The sequence below is a fragment of the Acomys minous genome (genome assembly GCF_964271855.1).
Source record: "Acomys minous genome assembly, chromosome: 18".
NCBI lineage: Eukaryota > Metazoa > Chordata > Mammalia > Rodentia > Muridae > Acomys > Acomys minous.
In genome coordinates, this window is record NC_140501.1 from 59,449,015 (window position 1) to 59,466,397 (window position 17,383).

At 48.2% G+C, this 17,383-nt stretch overlaps 1 protein-coding gene and 2 pseudogenes across 3 annotated transcripts; 2 read left to right on the plus strand and 1 right to left on the minus strand.

The window, feature by feature from the left end:
• Nucleotides 1-3,134: 3,134 nt before the first annotated feature.
• SHISA2 (shisa family member 2) lies at nt 3,135-8,800 on the minus strand. The gene is made up of 2 exons (XM_084767892.1): nt 8,312-8,800; nt 3,135-5,178 (listed from the first exon to the last, which is right to left on the minus strand). Exons 1-2 carry the CDS (start codon nt 8,643-8,645, stop codon nt 4,625-4,627), a joined length of 888 nt encoding a protein of 295 aa, XP_084624018.1. The 5' UTR covers nt 8,646-8,800; the 3' UTR covers nt 3,135-4,624.
• A 1,348-nt stretch (nt 8,801-10,148) lies between these two features.
• On the plus strand, nt 10,149-12,788 carry LOC311589357 (prohibitin 1-like; annotated as a pseudogene). Its single transcript has one exon. The product of its transcript is annotated as a prohibitin 1-like (transcript).
• LOC311589105 (small ribosomal subunit protein uS4-like) lies at nt 12,639-13,473 on the plus strand (annotated as a pseudogene). The gene is made up of 2 exons: nt 12,639-12,713; nt 12,810-13,473. The product of its transcript is annotated as a small ribosomal subunit protein uS4-like (transcript).
• Nucleotides 13,474-17,383: the final 3,910 nt, after the last annotated feature.

Below are 17,383 nucleotides of genomic sequence, written 5' to 3' on the forward strand. Positions count from 1 at the left end.
CTTGTCTTGAGACCAGCAGTAGTAGGACTGGTCCCTCCTGGCACACATAAGCCTTACGGCCCCCACCTGTGCCGCCCCTCAGGCACTCACATAGCCTGGCAGCCAGGTTATAGGCTAAACTTCCTCTCTCTTTATAAGATCATGTCCAGAAAGTATGTGGAATTGTCTTCATGCAAATAAGGCATTCCCAGCACCTTGGCCCTGGCTCCCCTAATTAAAGGAGCTGTCCCACTGAAGCTGTCTCCCATCCCACCACTCGTGCCTTGCTCACCCTTCCAGGATCAGACTTCCTGCAGGCAGTCACCCCATTATGGATGGGGAAGCAGGGGAGAGCAGAGCTGGATGGCAGTAGGCACTCAGGAAGGCATCGTCTTGTCAGTCCTCTGGACACACGGGCTCCTGGGATTCTTCAAGCCTCCTTGTGTTCTTGAACTAACCCCTCTAAGCGTGAGAAGGGCTGTGAAAGCCCAGTGCAAAGTCATCATCCCCGCCCCCCGCGCCCCACAGCAGCAGCCTTGTCCAGCCCTCTGGGCCAGGGCGCTAGCATGCTCTGGAGAGTCCCATAGGTGCCTAATGTGTTTAAGGGCATTGAGAGCCTTCTGCTCAGATCTTTACCCCTGCCGTACTGGGCAGCTCTTCGGGGAGCTTTGAGGGTTCTAGTATTAAAAAAACAAGAGGAATAATCATAAGCAGGAAGTGACCAGATTTTTTTTAATTCCAGAAATTTCAATGAGCTATTAATGCAGACACATTATTAATTTTCTTTAATTACTTTTAACTTCAGTTTAGTGAACTCCTGTAAGTGATACTTGGAGGCTTGTTTTTGGCCCAGATGACCAACAGGGCAGTCTGGTTTCTCTGTCTGCCTACGGTCACCCTCCTTCTGGATCCCAGCAGGATCTGATTTGAAAGCCACACACAGAGGTCTGCCCTGGCTGTCACAGTAAAACCCACATACTTGGGTCACCATTCCAACTGATCAGCCTAAATTAACAGGAGTCACGATTCCTTGGCATCTAGGAAGCTCATGCAACTGCAAGCAAGTGTCAAGTGTGTGTGTGTGTGTGTGTGTGTGTGTGTGTGTGTGTGTGTGTGTGCGCGCGCACGCGCGCGCCATTTATCAGTTGGCCAAGCCACTTCAAGATATCCCTGTGCAATTGTGTGCTGGAGGTCTGGCACCGTAACAAAGGCTGGTTCAAATGCTGGTTCAAAGTGGGGTTGCCTGAGGGGAGAGCGCATCGACCTCGGCCTTGAGCACCACTCAAGTCTCCCTCCCCAAGTCCGGGGCATTTATGGGCATATGGTTTGCTTGTCGTTACAAACTTTGTTCTAAGGGCATCATAGACCCTAATTTACAGCAAAACACGGAGCTGGGCTAATAAAATCCATGACCTTGAAGGCATGGGCACAAGGAGCTCATAAGAACTCCCTTGGAAATGGAGGGTAAGAAAGGCAGGCGCACACTGCAGAGGAAACCTGTGAATCACATGTCTCCTGAGCTGGCCTCCCTGGATGCTGATGTCATTATTATTTTGGTGCTGGGGATGAAGCTCAAAGCCTCCCACGAGGTAGGCAGGTGAGGTGGTAAGCTATACTACCGCCGCCCCCACCGCCTACCCGCCTGCCTGATACTGACACATTTTTACTTTTCCCCTGAAGTAGAAATGGTAGGTGTGGAGTTTCCACTGGTGTTTCATTTTGCTTTTCTTGGGAGTCAAACTGTCCTGCCTTAGACTCCTAAGCGCTGGGGCTACAGTAATGAGCCACCAGGCCCAGCTCCCACTCGCTTGTACCGAAGTCACTCTGAACCAGGCTGACTTTGAACTCATGGCAGTCCTTTCCCGTCCGTCCCCCCCCCCCCGCCGCAGCCTCCCCCCCATTCCCCTCACCCCCCACCCCTCCACCCATCACTGCCTTTCCAAGTGCTGAGATTACAAGCCCGAGGCACCATGCGAGGTCCCACACTTCCTGGTTAGTTTCTTCTCCCTTGCAAAGATCTGCTTTTTCTGTCCTAAGATCTAGAGAACACCCTGCTATCGGCACGAGTGGAAGCCTCCAGCTTGAACACCGAAGAAAGCGTGTGGCTATCTTTCCATCAGTAAATGACAGCCCTGTCTCTTTTAGGCAGACTGTAAAAACGTTTCAACTGAACGCAGATGACATCATAGAAGTTTGGAATTTTTACATTCCCAAGAGAGCAAGAAAGGTGTTCTGGGACTAGGTATGTTTTGTACCTCCACTTTGCTAGCTAGCTCTCTAAACCTCTGCAGTTGCTTCTTAGTGACGTCATCTTAAGTGGTTTCATTGGGTGAAAACTCCCGTGTCATTTAACAGAACTTAAGTTTTCACCACCTAGAAAAGTGAAGAAATCAGACCGTCTCATAAGCAAGCATCGCCATTCATTGCTTCAGAAATGCACAGATGTCACCGTGCAACAAGTAAGGGCCTGGTGTTGGATCAGGAAGTGGCCAGCTGCGGTTCACTGGGCAACACTGGCTTGTGGTTTTGTAGAGTTGGTGCTTACACTGGATTTTACCCTTTGAGATGGTTGGGGGGCAGAGGGCATGGAAGGGAAGGGATTCTTTTGTGACACTGAAATTTCGTGGAATTTAAATCTCGGTATTTATGAATCAGGTTTGAGGTTGGCAAGATGGCTCAGTGGATAAAGGTGCTTGCTGCCATGCCTGGCACTGACTTGAGTTTAAATCCTTGGGACTCACATGATGTAAGGAGAGAACTGACCTCCCACGAATTGTCCTCTGGCCTCCATAGCTGTCCCATTGTATGCATGTGCCTCTACATACACATACATGCATATATATACACACTAAGGAGATGTAATATTAAATAAGTACATACATAAGGCCTGTTGGAGCTCGGGCTTGCTTGTGTGTTTGTGAAATACCATCCACGCTCCTAAGCTTCACATTACCATGAGGACAGGAAGTCCTCAAAGGGGAGGGGGGGGGGGGAAACGGCTTTTGTGTGTCAAGGTTTTCCACAGATACACCTGACCTTCCTAGGTACCAGCTACTGCCGTAAGCAAGGCTCACAGCCTCCCAACGCAGCAGTTACGATTCTGCGTAATGTTTATTAACAATGGCCATTTACAAAATAAACATTCCCGCAAGGAATTCACACCATAAAATATTTATTAAAACTTTAAAATGATTTTCTCCTGCTTTGGTTATTAAAAATCTTTGATTCCTATCTCTGTTGATACACCAACTGCCAACACTGACGGGACAGACACTGCTGTCACCATGAGACGATGGGCAGATGACAGAAGACTAGATGGACGATGCTGTGGGTTGGGTGTATAAAAGACCAAACCTCACAGTTATTTAATAAATTTTGGCTTTGCTAGCAGTTGAAACTTTACTTACAACATATTTAAATTTTTCCCCATAAGTAATCAGCATACAAATTCACTTGAACTTGATAAGTTAAAACACTGGCGGTGACAGCTGTTGAAGACTGGGAAGAAAAAGGACAGGATGTCACTTCTCCCTGAGGAGCTTTCCTCTGCATGTCATAGCTCCGGCTGCTGGAAGAACAAACCATCCCGAAAACAAGAGTAGAAAAAAGCCTTTCAGGGTTGCAGAGTGGTTCATGTCTGAGGTTTAAGGGCTATCCCACGCACCCATGAGGGCTGACTGAGCATCTCCACAGCACATTTCCTTGCGTTGTTGACTGCTCTTCATCCACACATTGAGAACTTCCTGCCCTTGGGACTACTTAGACAAGGGGATCCTGACACCCCGCAGAACCGATCGAAGCACCAGGCCATATCACGTGGCAAAGTTAAAAGTCACTTGGAGAGCAGCAGGTGACAGTTCCCAATTCCAATTTTTTTTTTAAAAAAAAGCATCAAGTTACAGGTGCCACTATAGAGCCGGGAAAGAAAAAGGCTCCGTGGAAAAGGGGCGAACAGATTCAATGCCACTCTGCCCCCAGAATCCTGAAAATCGTCATTAGATACGTACATTTTCTTTCCAGCTCTTTAACGCGTAGAAAAATCACTTCATAAGCTCTCTACACACAGTTATGAAAACACCCCCACAAAACAGCCCCGCCCCAAAGCATAAAAATAGACAGACTCTATCTTGTACAGTGAAATTAAGACGTGCCTCCGGAAGACTGAGGTTGATGACTAGTCTCAGAGTTCAAGCTGGCCTCTTTTCATAATAATTATATAATTTACATCTCCTTTCAGCCTTGAACACTGATTAAAAAAAGAGCCCAGGTAAAGGGGAGGTAAACAGGCATTCTCTTGTGCAGCTGAAACAAAAGGAAACAATGGCATCATACAACCCCTGACTCTGGCAGCCACAACTCAAGGGCACTTAAGAGACTCAAGCATTTGTCACATACTTGAGGACATATGTGGCAACTCCAGGGGCTATGGTCTCCCATTTTGAGTCAGAACAAACGCACAGAAACGCTGCTCTGCAGATGATCTCTTACAGGCTAGGGCCAGGTGACGTCATCACGCAGACCAACGATGAAAAAAAAAAAAACAAAAAAAAAAAAACAAGCCACCAACTTGAGCAGACTTCTGGTGTTGAGAGTCTGCCCTGTTTTGCGCAGTCTCGTACAGGAGTCTAACCGGGTGACCTGCAGGCTATACAGTCACCGCGGGGTACATCTTCTGCTCACTGTTAGTGTGGGCAAAGGGGGGCTGCACTGGTCTGTAGCCGGGCTGCAGGCCATCCATGAACGGGGGCACTGGCGTCATGGGCACAGAGTCGTGCTGCACCGCGTACCCCACATACGGGGTATGCAGGTACTGCCCTTGGTGGGGTACGATCTGGGTGGCCTGCTGACAGTTCAGTACGGAGAAATTGGTGGGCATATTGACGTACACATTGTTCATAGTTCCCTCGGGCAAGCAGCAGTTGGTCTGTGATCTTGTTGGGGGAGCCCGGGCCCCCGAATTCGCACTGGAGCTGGAACTGGCAGCCGTGCTGGACTGACGAGAGGACGAGCCCCGCGAAGTACTGGCACTGGGGATCATGGGAATGGTCTCCATCAGGCGGTTGCCCCCTGGGGCTCTGCTCTGCTGAGGGTCCTGCTTCGGCCTCAGACACCTGCAACAGCACGCTGCGACGAGGGACCCGAGGATGATGAAGGCGACAAACACAGAGCCAACGATGAGAAAGGGCACGTAGATCGGGACTGCAGAGAGAAGAAACGCGGCATTGTGATTTACATCAGAACATCGCAATTCAGACTCAGTGATCAGCGGTGGCTGGGGACAGGTGTGCAACAGCGCCACTCAGAAGCGAAGGACGAAGGCTGGGTCAGCTTGGTCAGAGGTCAGAGGTACACAAGATACAACTATCAACGGCCAAGTGCTCTGAAAAGCTGGCAAGGCCCCCGCAGGCGTCGCAAGGCCCCTGGAAGCTAAACTTTGTAACCCTACTTTGATTCCCCTAATACAACATCAGCCGCCCATATCCAAGTTGGCAAAGTCCAGGCTTGATCTAGCCGAACGTAAGCCTTCCATAGCGGGCGGCCGGGGGTCTAAATGGAAGTGAGCTTATCCTTCTCCGAAGCTCTTTCTCTTCTAGAAGTTTTACAGTCTGTGACTTTTTAATTTTTTTTTTTTTTTTTGCCTTTATTTTTTAAAAACTTTCTTTTCTTACAGGCAAAAGAGTAAAAATCAAATAACTTAGGTCAGATTCTGAGCCACTGTCATTCCCAAATAGAAAGTAAGACATAGGATGTCATGGAACAGGGAAAAAACAAGCAAGCAAACTCTGGGCCAGGGAGATGGCTCAGCAGAAAAAAAGCTCTTGCCACGGAGCCTGAGTTCAAGCTTCAGACCCCACACGGTGAAAGGAGACCTCTAAGTTGTCTTTTGACCTCCACACGCACACCGCACCCCATACACAGCTGATGAAAGTATATCTATGCATATACACCTTTATTTATATAATATATCTATACATGTAAAATAGCAAAGAAGTGCACACATCTACAACACCCATCTTAATAAAAAACGGAGCCTAGAAGGGAGGTTATCGGAAGCCGAGGATGCATCAGGGAAGAAGGAGAAAGAGGGAGAGCCAACAGGTGTTGGCTGAAAAACAAACCATACCATAAGGTAACAATAAAAGCCTGTTAGTAAAGCCAGCAGAGTAACGAACTTCATTTTAAAATTATTATTATTTTTTTTATTGTTTTTCAAGAACCTAGCATGGTGGATCAGAGATTTAACCTTAGCCCTTGGGAAGGCGAAACAAGAAAACTGTCGTTCAGTTCAAGGCCAGCCTAGACTACACAATGAGTTCCTGACTGGCCTGGCCTTCAAAGTGAGACTTTGTCTTAACATATATTTTTAATTATATATTATATTTTAATATGACTTATTTATTGAAATATAAATATTTTTTTAATTTGTGGGATCCACAGGAATGGCAAGGACACCGGCTGGTAAGTCTTGCTGCCCAGCCATCCCACAGCCTGCTGAGGCTACAAACAGGCAAGAGGAGCCTGCCAAGAGCCTCTCAGCCACCTCTGTGGAATTCTACAACATTCATGAAACTGTTGCATTTTCTGTTGTGTTCCTGACTCAGCTCCTAACCACCCCCCCCCCTTTTTTTTTTTTTTTTTGCCAAGGGTCGGAGTGATTTTGAGATGTTGGGGACTGAACTTGAGGCCTTTGCAGACTACATTCTGGGAATCAGCACTGCTCAGGTACCACACAGAAACAATGACTTACAACCAGGCAGTGGACACTGCTAAGCAGAGCCACTTCTGTTAGGCTCTGGGTCCCATCGGCTGGCCGACCGGAAGGCTTGCTGGCATCTGCAGCCCAGCTGGCTCCCACAGCTGCGCTGCTCTCCTTACACTAGCACTGCAGGCCAAGTCCAGGACGGGAGCAGTGAAAGCCAAACCTTTTCCTACACACACTACAAATATTTCATTCCCTAAAGCGAGATACCAGCCCCCTGCATGTTATAAGAGGTAAACAAAAACAAAGAAACCAACAAAACCCATAGGTAAGTTTTACCCTCAATATGATACTAAAAGCTAGCTGAAACCAGTCAATCCACATAATGAGTTTTGGGGAGAAATAACTCTTCTCTTTCCAGGATTTTTAATTGGAAGTGTAAATAACTCTACAGGGGTAAAGAACGCAGAGCTGCTAGAGGCCCCCTCAGGCTTAATCGGGTGCCTTGTCCTTCCGTGCAGAAGGGCTGTGCGAGGAGCAGGGGTTTAAAGGGAAGACTTAGGAGTAGCGTGAAGGGCGCCCATGCCCAACAAGGACAGAACAAGAAGGCCACTGCCTCCCTCCAGCTTTGGCTAATGCCATCCCAAGGTTTTAGAAATTGCTAACAAGCCCAACTTAACAGACACCTTATTGTAACCATTTGGCTCATTTCTCCGGGCTTTCTTCCCAGACCACACACCCTGCAAGGCTGAGCTGGAGTTCAGATGGTACCTTCTCGAGAATGCCCCTAAGTTCTCCTCTCTTCAGACTCAAGGCAGTGGAACAGTAGGAGTAGTAGGAAACTTACAAAACGCTTGCGGGCAAAGAGAAAATGCCACTGCAAAAAACCGCGGGGGGGAAGAGACTGCTCCACAAACCAGAAACCACCTGTGCCAAGGAGCAGGCAACTACAAGCCTTATGAGTTTGTAGCACTTACACACACACACACACACACACACACACACACACACACACACACACACACACAATTTGCGAGCCTCTTCTTTGAGGAAATGCAATCTACTAAATTATTTGACAGGCTTATTGTCAAAGGCTGGCTTTCCTCAATGAGTCAAGTTGGGCGCTGTTCCAATGTCCCGTCTATCATGTCTGCCTAAGGAGAGCAATCCAGATTCCTAGAGGTGGGCACAGGGAGCTGTGCACTGGCTCCTCCGGAAGAGACTGCATCCCAGGGACACCAACCGGTGTCACCCACGGGAAGCCGGCTCCCTACTCCCCAGACCTGCCTTCCTTCTGAGAACTGTTGGAAGAGAGCCCTTTGAAGACAGGCCTTCTCCAGAGGGGAGCACCCTTGCCACTTCCTTGGGTATACCCCCCTCCCAAAATGAAGCCCAAATAGAAACTGGTGACACAGAGAAGGGAAGAAAAGGCAAAGACCGTGAACAGAAGCAACGTGTTTTGTCCCGAGTTTTTGTCCCACTTCACACAAACTTAATGAGTAAGGAAAAAGAGAAAAATGCAGGCTTCTCCTGCTCTCTGGTCTTTTCTAAAATCTCCAGGCTTCCAGGTCGTTGCTGCCCAGGCAAAGCAACCGCCCTCCCGGTTTGCGCCCGGTTGTTGTTGTACCCTACCTGCCGAGCTGTCTGGGCCTTCTCGGTCTGTCCGGCCGGGCTCACCTACACCTTGCTGGCGGTCGTTGTCGCAGCCGCCCTGGTCCAAGCGCGCTTCTGCGCTGGAGCAGCAGTAGCGCAGCGCGCAGCTGCCACAGCAGATGGTGGCGTCGCCGCCGTCGAAGCGCTCAGGGCACTGGAAGCCGATGCGCCAGACGCCCTGCGCGTCCAGCCAGCCGTGGCAGTACTCGCCGCTGGCCCGCGCCCCCGCCGCCAGCAGCCCGGCCAGCAGCAGCTGTAGCAGCGACGCGCGGTGCCCGGAAGAGGTGGAAGGGAAGCAGCGTCCGCCCCACATGGCACTGCCCTGGGCACCGGTGATGTGTCTAGAGGACACCAGATCTCCCCCAAGAAGTTATGACTCGGCGACCCCAGAAGCTTTCCGTGAGAGCCACTCCCCTCTGTCTCGAAGCCCAGGCTGCAGAGTTAGGGTCTAAGTCATCCCACCTAGCAAGTGACCCGGTCCCCGCTAGGCTCGGCCTTCACTGGAGCACCACAGAAGGAACGATCCTGGAGTCTTGGCTTGCGATCCGACTTTCCTTGTGCATGCCCCAGGGAACAGCCCCGCTACCGACCAGGAGCCAGGCCGCGCGGCTGGAGCGCTTCAGCGTTGGGGTCCAGCGAGGGAGGGTGCGCTTTCCCTTGTATTCACCTCCGGGGGGAGAAGCAGCGAAGGAGAAGGGCAGTGCATGCAGAGCTCCCGGCGGCAAGTGCAGCGGCCGCCTGCGCTCTGCCTCCGCCAGCTCCGTGCTCGGTCCTCATGGCTCTGGCCACCGTTCGGGACGCTGCGAGTGTCCGCACCTCCCCTGCAGTCCCGGAGCCCGCCCGGCTGGCGGCGGCCGCGGCTGCTGCTGGGCGCGGGGCCAGCGGGCTGCCCGCCCCGACTCCTGCTGAAGCTCGCGTCCGGTCTCCCTCTCCCCCGTCGCTGGTGCGCCCCAAGCACTACGCTGCGGTGGGAGCCGCCCACGGAAGTTTCAGTCCCTCGGGCTACGGGAGCAGAGGAGCAAGCGGCTACCCCACGCTCGCCTGGCAGAGCCACCGGCCAGCTCCGACTGCCAAGCTGCGCGCAGGATTCCCCTCTTAAGAGGGGCTGGCGGCTCCCCTGCGCGCATGCGTGTTGAGCGGGCTTTCCCTCCGCCTTGGGACGCCAGGGTACACCCACAGCCCTACACACACCAAAGGTGTGGCGGTGGCCAGGCAGCGGTGCGAGTGAACATAACAGAAGTGTGGGAAATCACGTTTTAAGTCAGCCACACCTTGGAAGCACAATTAAAGCCAAGGATAGTGGAAGGTAAGAGTTTAGAGCGTTATCGTCGACATCCAACATTCTGAGTTACTCCGGACAACCCTCCAAAGGATAATTACTAATTACTTTCCGTGTTACAGACGACTCAATCGTCACTCTGATAGACTTGTCTTCCTCTGCTTCCAGCCTTCAGGGCAACGAAGAACACAAATACCATCTGATCTGTGTGCCTGGCCTGATCTGGTGCCAGTGCACGACAGAGTAAAGAGGTCAGAGGACATCAATGACGTGGTCACTGTCCAAATGATCTATGTCCCTTTTTTTCCTCTATCCTTAAGTGTGGCGATTGTCAAAGTCTGACAGAAAGGTGCCTCTGTGCCACATTTGACCTCGGCTTAGACAGCTGCAGCCAGGAAGAAGGCAAGAGTCCAGACGCCAGAGATTCTGAGGAGAAGCTGATAGCTTCACTCTTGAAGCAGCTGAGCAGGTGGTGATGCTATTAAAGTAGCGGTGAGTATTTTTAAAGGAACTACCGCGCCTTTCCCTGCCGGGAGTCAGACCATGTGAATTCTAGACCCAGCCCCTCAAGAAGGAACCGATGCCTGCTGCTGGGCTCTGTTCCTTTGCGTATGTAATGGAGCACCGCCTGTGACAACTACAGCTACAGAACACAAAGCAATTTTACCTAAGGCAAAGACATTTTAGGTTAAACTACTTATAGAGCCGGTAATGCAACCCCTCACCTCAGACACTGAGAATTGGCCTTCCACTCACCCCAGAGATGGTCACAGAGAAAACTCTAGCGTTTGTGCCTGTGCCGGCAAACCGAGTACTGCCCTTGCATGGAGTCCAGGGCTTGTGTGTGAGAAGCAAATGCTCTGCCACTGAGCTCCACTCCAGTCCTGAAAGGACATATTCTAAATGTGCCAAACACCAACCTTCTATAGGCTAAGAAATGAACAACAACAACAAAAAATCAACACCAAGGAACCATTCACTTCATAAACGCATCGAAGCCAGACACCTTGGCCATTTCCTCAAGCCGGGTGGGTCATCTCCAACCCACATGCTAACGAGACCCAACCCTGCTTAGCATCTGTGATCAGACAATTGGTCATAATCAGGATGATTGGTCATAAATTCAAGCAGAGACCCTTAAGTTGCTGAGTTAATAGAGAAGTTGTACTGAAACATAACCAAACAAGTAAAAATAATACAAGGATGGTGTTCTATAAGCAGCAATGTACAGTGTCAATTTGTGAGTATGTATGTCATATGGAAATTTTATAAAAATAACTTATTGATTTCTTTTCTATTGTGGAGCCTACCAAGAGGGATTAAGATGGCTTTCTCTTTCCAGAGGAAATTTGATCACTATCCTTAACATACTGCCTAACCTACTCTACTATTCTCTTCTAAAAAACTGAAGCTAGTTATCATAGCATGAGAGTAGTTAGTAACAATAACAATTTATTATAATTGAAACTAGATATCAGGCAGACTGACCAAGACAATTACAAACATACAGAAGTGTGATCTCTCTCTTTAAAAACCTGAGTTCTATAGAACATTCACAGGTTATTTTTCCTTTCAGTGTGCACATATACATATGCATTTATATGAATAAAATAGCTGATTAAAAAAACAGAACTCATATGGAGGTCAGAGTAAAAGTGAAGGAACCAGCCCTCCTCCCTTAAGGGCCCCCATTAAGGCCAAAGCAGGTAAATTCTGGAGGGTCCAGCTTGACTCAAGGACAGCCAACTTGTGTAGGGTCCAGCTTGAACCAAAGACAGACAGCAATATCAGATCACTATGTGTGTGACAGGACAAGAAAAACCTTGCAGAGCCCAGCTTGACTCAAGGACAGGTCGTTTGTGTTACAGCTTGTGTTAAAAATTTTCACTACCCCAAAATTGTACTTACCTCTCCCCAACTAAGGAAGTCCCGATGCTAGTCTATTAACCAATCAAATTTCTCTGCTACGTTCTGCTTCTGTAAAGGGTATAAAAAGCCTATGCTTCTGCTCCCCGGGGTCTCCAGCTAGAAAGAGCTTGGCAGACCCCGTTTCGTTGGCTCAATAAATTCCTGTGCCTTTACATCGACAACGCACTCCAGCTCTCACTGGGGACTCCAGGAATAGACTAAAGATCTCTCAGGAGATCTCGGTTTCACAGTAGGAGGTGTGAGTGGATGCAACAGAAGCAATCATGGCTGCCAAGGTATTTGAGTCCATCGGAAATTTCAGCCTGGCATTAGCAGTTACAGGAGGTATGGTGAACTCTGTCTTGTATAACATGGATGCTGGGCACAGAGCTGTCATCTTTGACCAATTCCGTGGAGTACAGGACATTGTGGTAGGGGAAGGGGCTCACTTTCTCATCCCTTGGGTACAGAAACCAGTTATCTTTGACTGCCGCTCTCGACCACGGAATGTGCCAGTCCTCACCGGCAGCCAAGATCTGCAGAACTGTATCTACACCAGCATCGGGGAGGACTATGATGAGCGCCTATGATGAGCGGGTGCTGCCATCTATCACCACAGAGATCCTCAAGTCGGTGGAGGCTCGCTTTGATGCTGGAGAATTGATTACCCAGAGAGAGCTGGTCTCCAGGCTAGTGAGCGATGACTTCACAGAGCGGCGACATTTGAGCTCATCCTGGATGACGGTGTCCTTGACACATCTGATCTTCAGAAGGAGTTCACAGAAGCGGTAAAAGCCAAACAGGTGACTCAACAGGAAGCGGAGAGGGCCAGATTTGTGGTGGAAAAGGCTGAGCAGCAACAGGAAGGCAGCCATTATCTCTGCTGACGGCGACTCCAAGGCAGCTGAACTGATCGCCAACTCACTGGCCACAGCCGGTGACAGCCTGATTGAGCTTCGAGAGCTAGAGGCAGCTGAGGACATTGCATCCCAGCTCTCTGGCTCTCAGGACATCACCTAACTGCCAGCCGGGCAGTCCGTGCTCCTGCAGCTTCCCCCATTGAAACCTCCCCTGCTTCAACTCCTCAGGCCAACCAGACCACGGCCTCGGTCATTCTGAATGGCGCCTTCCTTCTGCTCCACCCCAGAAATCACTGTGAAATTTCATGATTGGCTTAAAGGGAAGGAAGTAAAAGTAAAATCACTTCAGATCTCTAATTATAAAAAAAAACAAACAAAACAAAACAAGAAAGTTCTGATCTCTGTTACAGGTGTGAGTTTGTAGGCATAGCGGGCCTGGAAAAAAGCAGCATGCGGGTTGCAAGAAGGTCACAAAACCTATGTGACCCTACAGAGACACTTCGAGAAATCACTTATCGACCAGGAAGGGAAGCTGATCCAGGAATATGGGCCCCGGAACAAACCTGAGGTGTGGAGGACCAAATTTACCCTGACCAAGATCCGCAAGGGCTTCTGGGAGCTGCTGATGCGGCACAGAAAGGACCCGTGGTATCTTTCTAATGCCAGTGCTCTGCTGAGAAGACTTGTTCACATTGGGGTGCTGGATGAGAGCAAGATGAAGCTTCATTGCATCCTGGGCCTTCTGATGGAGGATTTTTTTTTTTTTTTTGAGAAACAGCTGCAGACCCGGGTCTTTAAACTGGGCCTGGCCAAAGCTATTCACCATGCCTGCGTATTGTGAGCGTCATATCGGGGTCTGAAAGCAGGTGGTGAGCATCGCATCCTTCGTTGTCCGTCTGGACTCGCAGAAGCACACTGATTTCTCTCTCTGTTGTCCTTAATGGCGGTGGCTGACCAGGCCGTGTGAAGAGGAAGACCGCCAAGAAGGGCCAGGGTTGTGCTTGGACCTGGATGATGAGGAAGAGGATTAAATTAGCACCTCCTTGGACGGAGGAGTGTCTAGTTTTCTAATTGACTAACAAGAGAGAATTAACACTTAAGAAAGAGAGAAAGAAAGAAAGAGAGAAAGAAAGAAAGAAAGAAAGAAAGAAAGAAAGAAAGAAAGAAAGGAAAGAAATTTCTGGCATTTCATTAGTACCTGATGAAGATCATAGATTTAAAGAAACGACTAGGAATGGGCTGTAGCTCCAGGAGAGCACTTGCCTAGCAAGTACAAATCCTGGGACTGATTGCCAGCCCTGCAAAGCTAATTAACTAATTATGTCTAGTCATAACTTCGCTACCTGGAGTTGATATGAATCATATGGAGGTAATCGTATTTCAGTTAGCTGGAAGTGAAAAGCTAGCTGCAAGCTCCACCAAGCTTTTCTGTGAGTTTTAGCAAGACCAGAGGGTTCTTGCCTTCCACACATGCAGCAGCAGTCTGTTGAGGGAGAACAATTTCATGTTTATTCACACTGTCCCTGTCTTTTTACATGAACAAGAGCAATAGTGACAATTTCACATTTGTTTCACTAAATGGTCTCTTAAGCTCAAATATTTGTGTTATCCAATACAAACTCAAATGTAAACAATTGTGTTGATTTACATTTCCTTTCCTTTCTTTTTAAGATTTATTTATTATGTATATAGTGCTCTGCATGCATGCATACCTACAGACCAGAAGAGGGCACCAGATCTCACTATAGATGGTTGTGAGCCACCATGTAGTTGCTGGGGATTGAACTCAGGACCTTTGGAAGAGCATGTAGTGCTCTTAACCTCTGAGCCATCTCTCTAGCCCCCAAATAAATACATTTAAATTTAAAAAATAGATACAGTTTATCAAAGCTGCCAGAACCCCCACTCTTATGCATCGGGCCATTACTAAATGAGAGAACACTCACTTGAATGTAGCTCAGCGATGTCATAGTGATCAGCCTAACAGCCAAGGTAAGTGTGCAACGAGTGATGGTCTTGCAGAGAGTACCATACGAATCTGTCAGACAGATGATGATCCCAGTTCTGGCCGGCACACAGTGGGGCAGCGTAAGATTTTTATCATTTTACTCAGAAGTGCATGCGCGCAACTTAAAATGGGAGCTGTTTCTGGAATTTTCCACTTAATATTTTCAGATTGTGGTTGACCCTCAGTTAACTAGACTGATAAGGTGGGGGACTACTGTACAGAGTTTCCATGTCCACAGATTTAAAGCTGAAAGTATGATGGTATAAAAATTATAAGGTCTCCAACTTTAACTTCAAGTGGCTCACCAAGGCTCGGGGAAGGATTGTGGGTGACAAGCCACACTCTCTTTTTTCTTCTTCTTTCTTTTCTTTTTTTTTTTTTTTCTTTTTTTTTCTTTTCTTTTCTTTTTTTTTTTTAACAACAGATGAGAGACATTTGCAAATGAAAGACCATGAGGAAAAGGAATTTGCCTTGTTTAGTGTGGGTCCAGGAACAGAAAAGTCTGGGGTCACCTGGCCTGGGCTCTCTGATGGAGAAACCCCAGGTACCCAGAAGCTGTGTGAGTCTCCTGTATGCAGTTGAACAGAGAGGCGGGGTTATTGCACACAGCTGAACAAGGAGGTGGGACACTACATTCAGGTAAACAAGGAGACGGTGGTTATAGTGTACAGCTGGGTCAGGGAAGCAGGTTTAGCTAATCCCAATGGGCGCAGGGTCTATCCGGGAGCAGTCCTCAGGCCTTAAACTTCCGGGGGAGGCACCACTACACACTGCCAACACTCGCACTCGGACCAGAGGATGGTTTAACACCCCTCTGAGCCTCACTGGATTCCTCCCTCCCCTCCCGCCTCCAATCTCAACAGTGCACATTCCTTTAGGCCTTCACTCACTCCATCCTTTCTCTATTCTCCACAGGGACTGTCCCCTCAATGTTACCCAGTAAAAGAGAAGAGCCAAGCACTCTACAGACTGCTGTCAGCAGCTCTAGGTGAAAGAACGGCCGCTGTGTTCTGCCTTTGGCTGCCCGGGGCCTGATATGGCTGTTATTATGGCTGTGAGCACAAGCCCCGCCCTGCAAGAGGCGTTGCTGAAACTAGTACCACACCGGGAAGCCCCATTCGCCGGGTGTTAGAGAACCCCTTGCCTGCACTAAGACAGGACTTCCACAACAGAGAGCGATTTCTGGGTGAGGTGGGCCTAGTCCCAGCATGGAGAAATGAAGAAATGTCTAAAATCACCAAGTAGCGTGAATCGAAGGTCTCACATCCAGGATGAGAAACTGCATTGCACAAAGACAAGTTCATTGTCTTTATTGAAATAATGCAGAAGGCAGTCTCTTGGACAATAGTCTTCTTGGGATTTCTAATTAACAACATTGTAAATAACAAAATTGTTAAATAATGTTTTTTTTTTTCTTGTGACCATGTCAAAGAAGAGGGGAAGGGGGGCGGGGAAAGGGGAGGAAGAAGAAAAGTCCCCCTTATTATGGGTGTTTAGATTTGATATAAATAATAATTTCCTGTATCAAAGCTTCCTGACCAGATAAAAGAGCCATTGTGCTGCCTGCGGCGGCAGAAAGTTGGTGGTGGGATTCGCGCCGCCTCAGAGTGAGAGAGATTAGCTCTGTCCAAACACACTACCATTTCCACCCCGCCCCTCTGTTTTAGAGCCTCAACCTCAGTTTTGTACTTTTTGGATTAGTCGGTGATTTACTTTGGCTTTTGCAAGAAGTCGGCCTCAGGAAACAATTGAATGAAACCTTGTTTGTGTAAAGAGCTCTTACATAGTTATCCACGGCTAGCCTGGGGCTGAGGCTGTAGCTCATTGGTAGAGCACTGACCCAGCATGCACTGGTTCCAGGAGTCTATTCCCTGGGACAGGGGGGAGAAAAGGGTGTGGGAGAGGCAGGCGCCTCCTCTGAAAATGTAGAAGAGACTTTTCTGTGTGCTATGGTTCTGTAAGGAGCAGGAAACAGTTCTTGACGCCCATCTCCGGGAGACAAGAGCCCTGCAATAGCACCTTAAGGAAGACGCCTTCGAATTTCAGACCTTTTACAGCTTTATAGCGTCCAAGGCGTGTCTTGCCTTGTAGCGTGAATTCTTACGTTATATAGCAGTTACCTGGAGAGTCTCCAACACGCTTGCTTTCAGTACCTAATTAGAAGGAAGGGTTTTTTTTTTTTTAATGTTCTTATGTTAGAAAATATACTTGAGCAGACTACAGCTCCACTCAGCCAATAACTACACTGATTGGGCACCTGGCACACTGGGCATGCGCCTAGGTCCTTGACGTCGTTATAGTGGCTCTTGTAATCCGTCCATTAAGTGAGCTTTGGGAGGCTTGTTGTTGTTGTTGTTGTTGTTGTAGTTTTAACAATAGGAAGTTTCTAGAACTTCCTAATAAGTTAAAAAGAAATTTCTAATCCATGCAAAATGTCACACAAGTAGCTGTGACACAAGCAATGCTAGGATTCCTTTACCCTATTCGTTTGCAACGGGGTGTCTTCTAATGTTGCCCAGATGAGACGATGCCTCAACAGGAAATAAGTCACTGGCGTCTTACTTTCCATCACCGGTTTTCTCTTTGGTACATAGAAGGTTGATCATATAAGGCACACACATGTACAAACACATATATATTTAATGTAAATATACATCTTTGATATAAAGCTATATATATATATTTGTAAATATATCTTTGCAAATATGTATCTTTGATGCATATGCATATATAGATATATTTATCTTTAGTTATATTATTCCTAAATGTGGGTCAATTTTTGCTGGAAACAAGAGATCACAAAGAAAGCATTAGGGGAAAATGGAAATCAGGAAAAGATAGACTGAGATAATTATCACTGTGCACAAAGAAACTCATGGGGTGTGAGATTAAGGAGTGGTCTGGAGGTGCAGCTTGGTGCAGCTTGTCTGATGTGTGAGGTTTGGTCCCCAGCCTGTAGAGAAAAAGAAAATTAACCAAGCCTTACCTTGCCAGTG

Excerpts from the sequence above, each read along its gene's own strand:
- SHISA2 (XM_084767892.1), bottom strand. The coding sequence starts at position 8,645 with ATGTGGGGCGGACGCTGCTTCCCTTCCACCTCTTCCGGGCACCGCGCG. Across the intron at positions 5,179-8,311 it reads AGGCCCAGACAGCTCGGCAG|TCCCGATCTACGTGCCCTTT; the intron begins GTAGGGTACAAC and ends TTCTCTCTGCAG.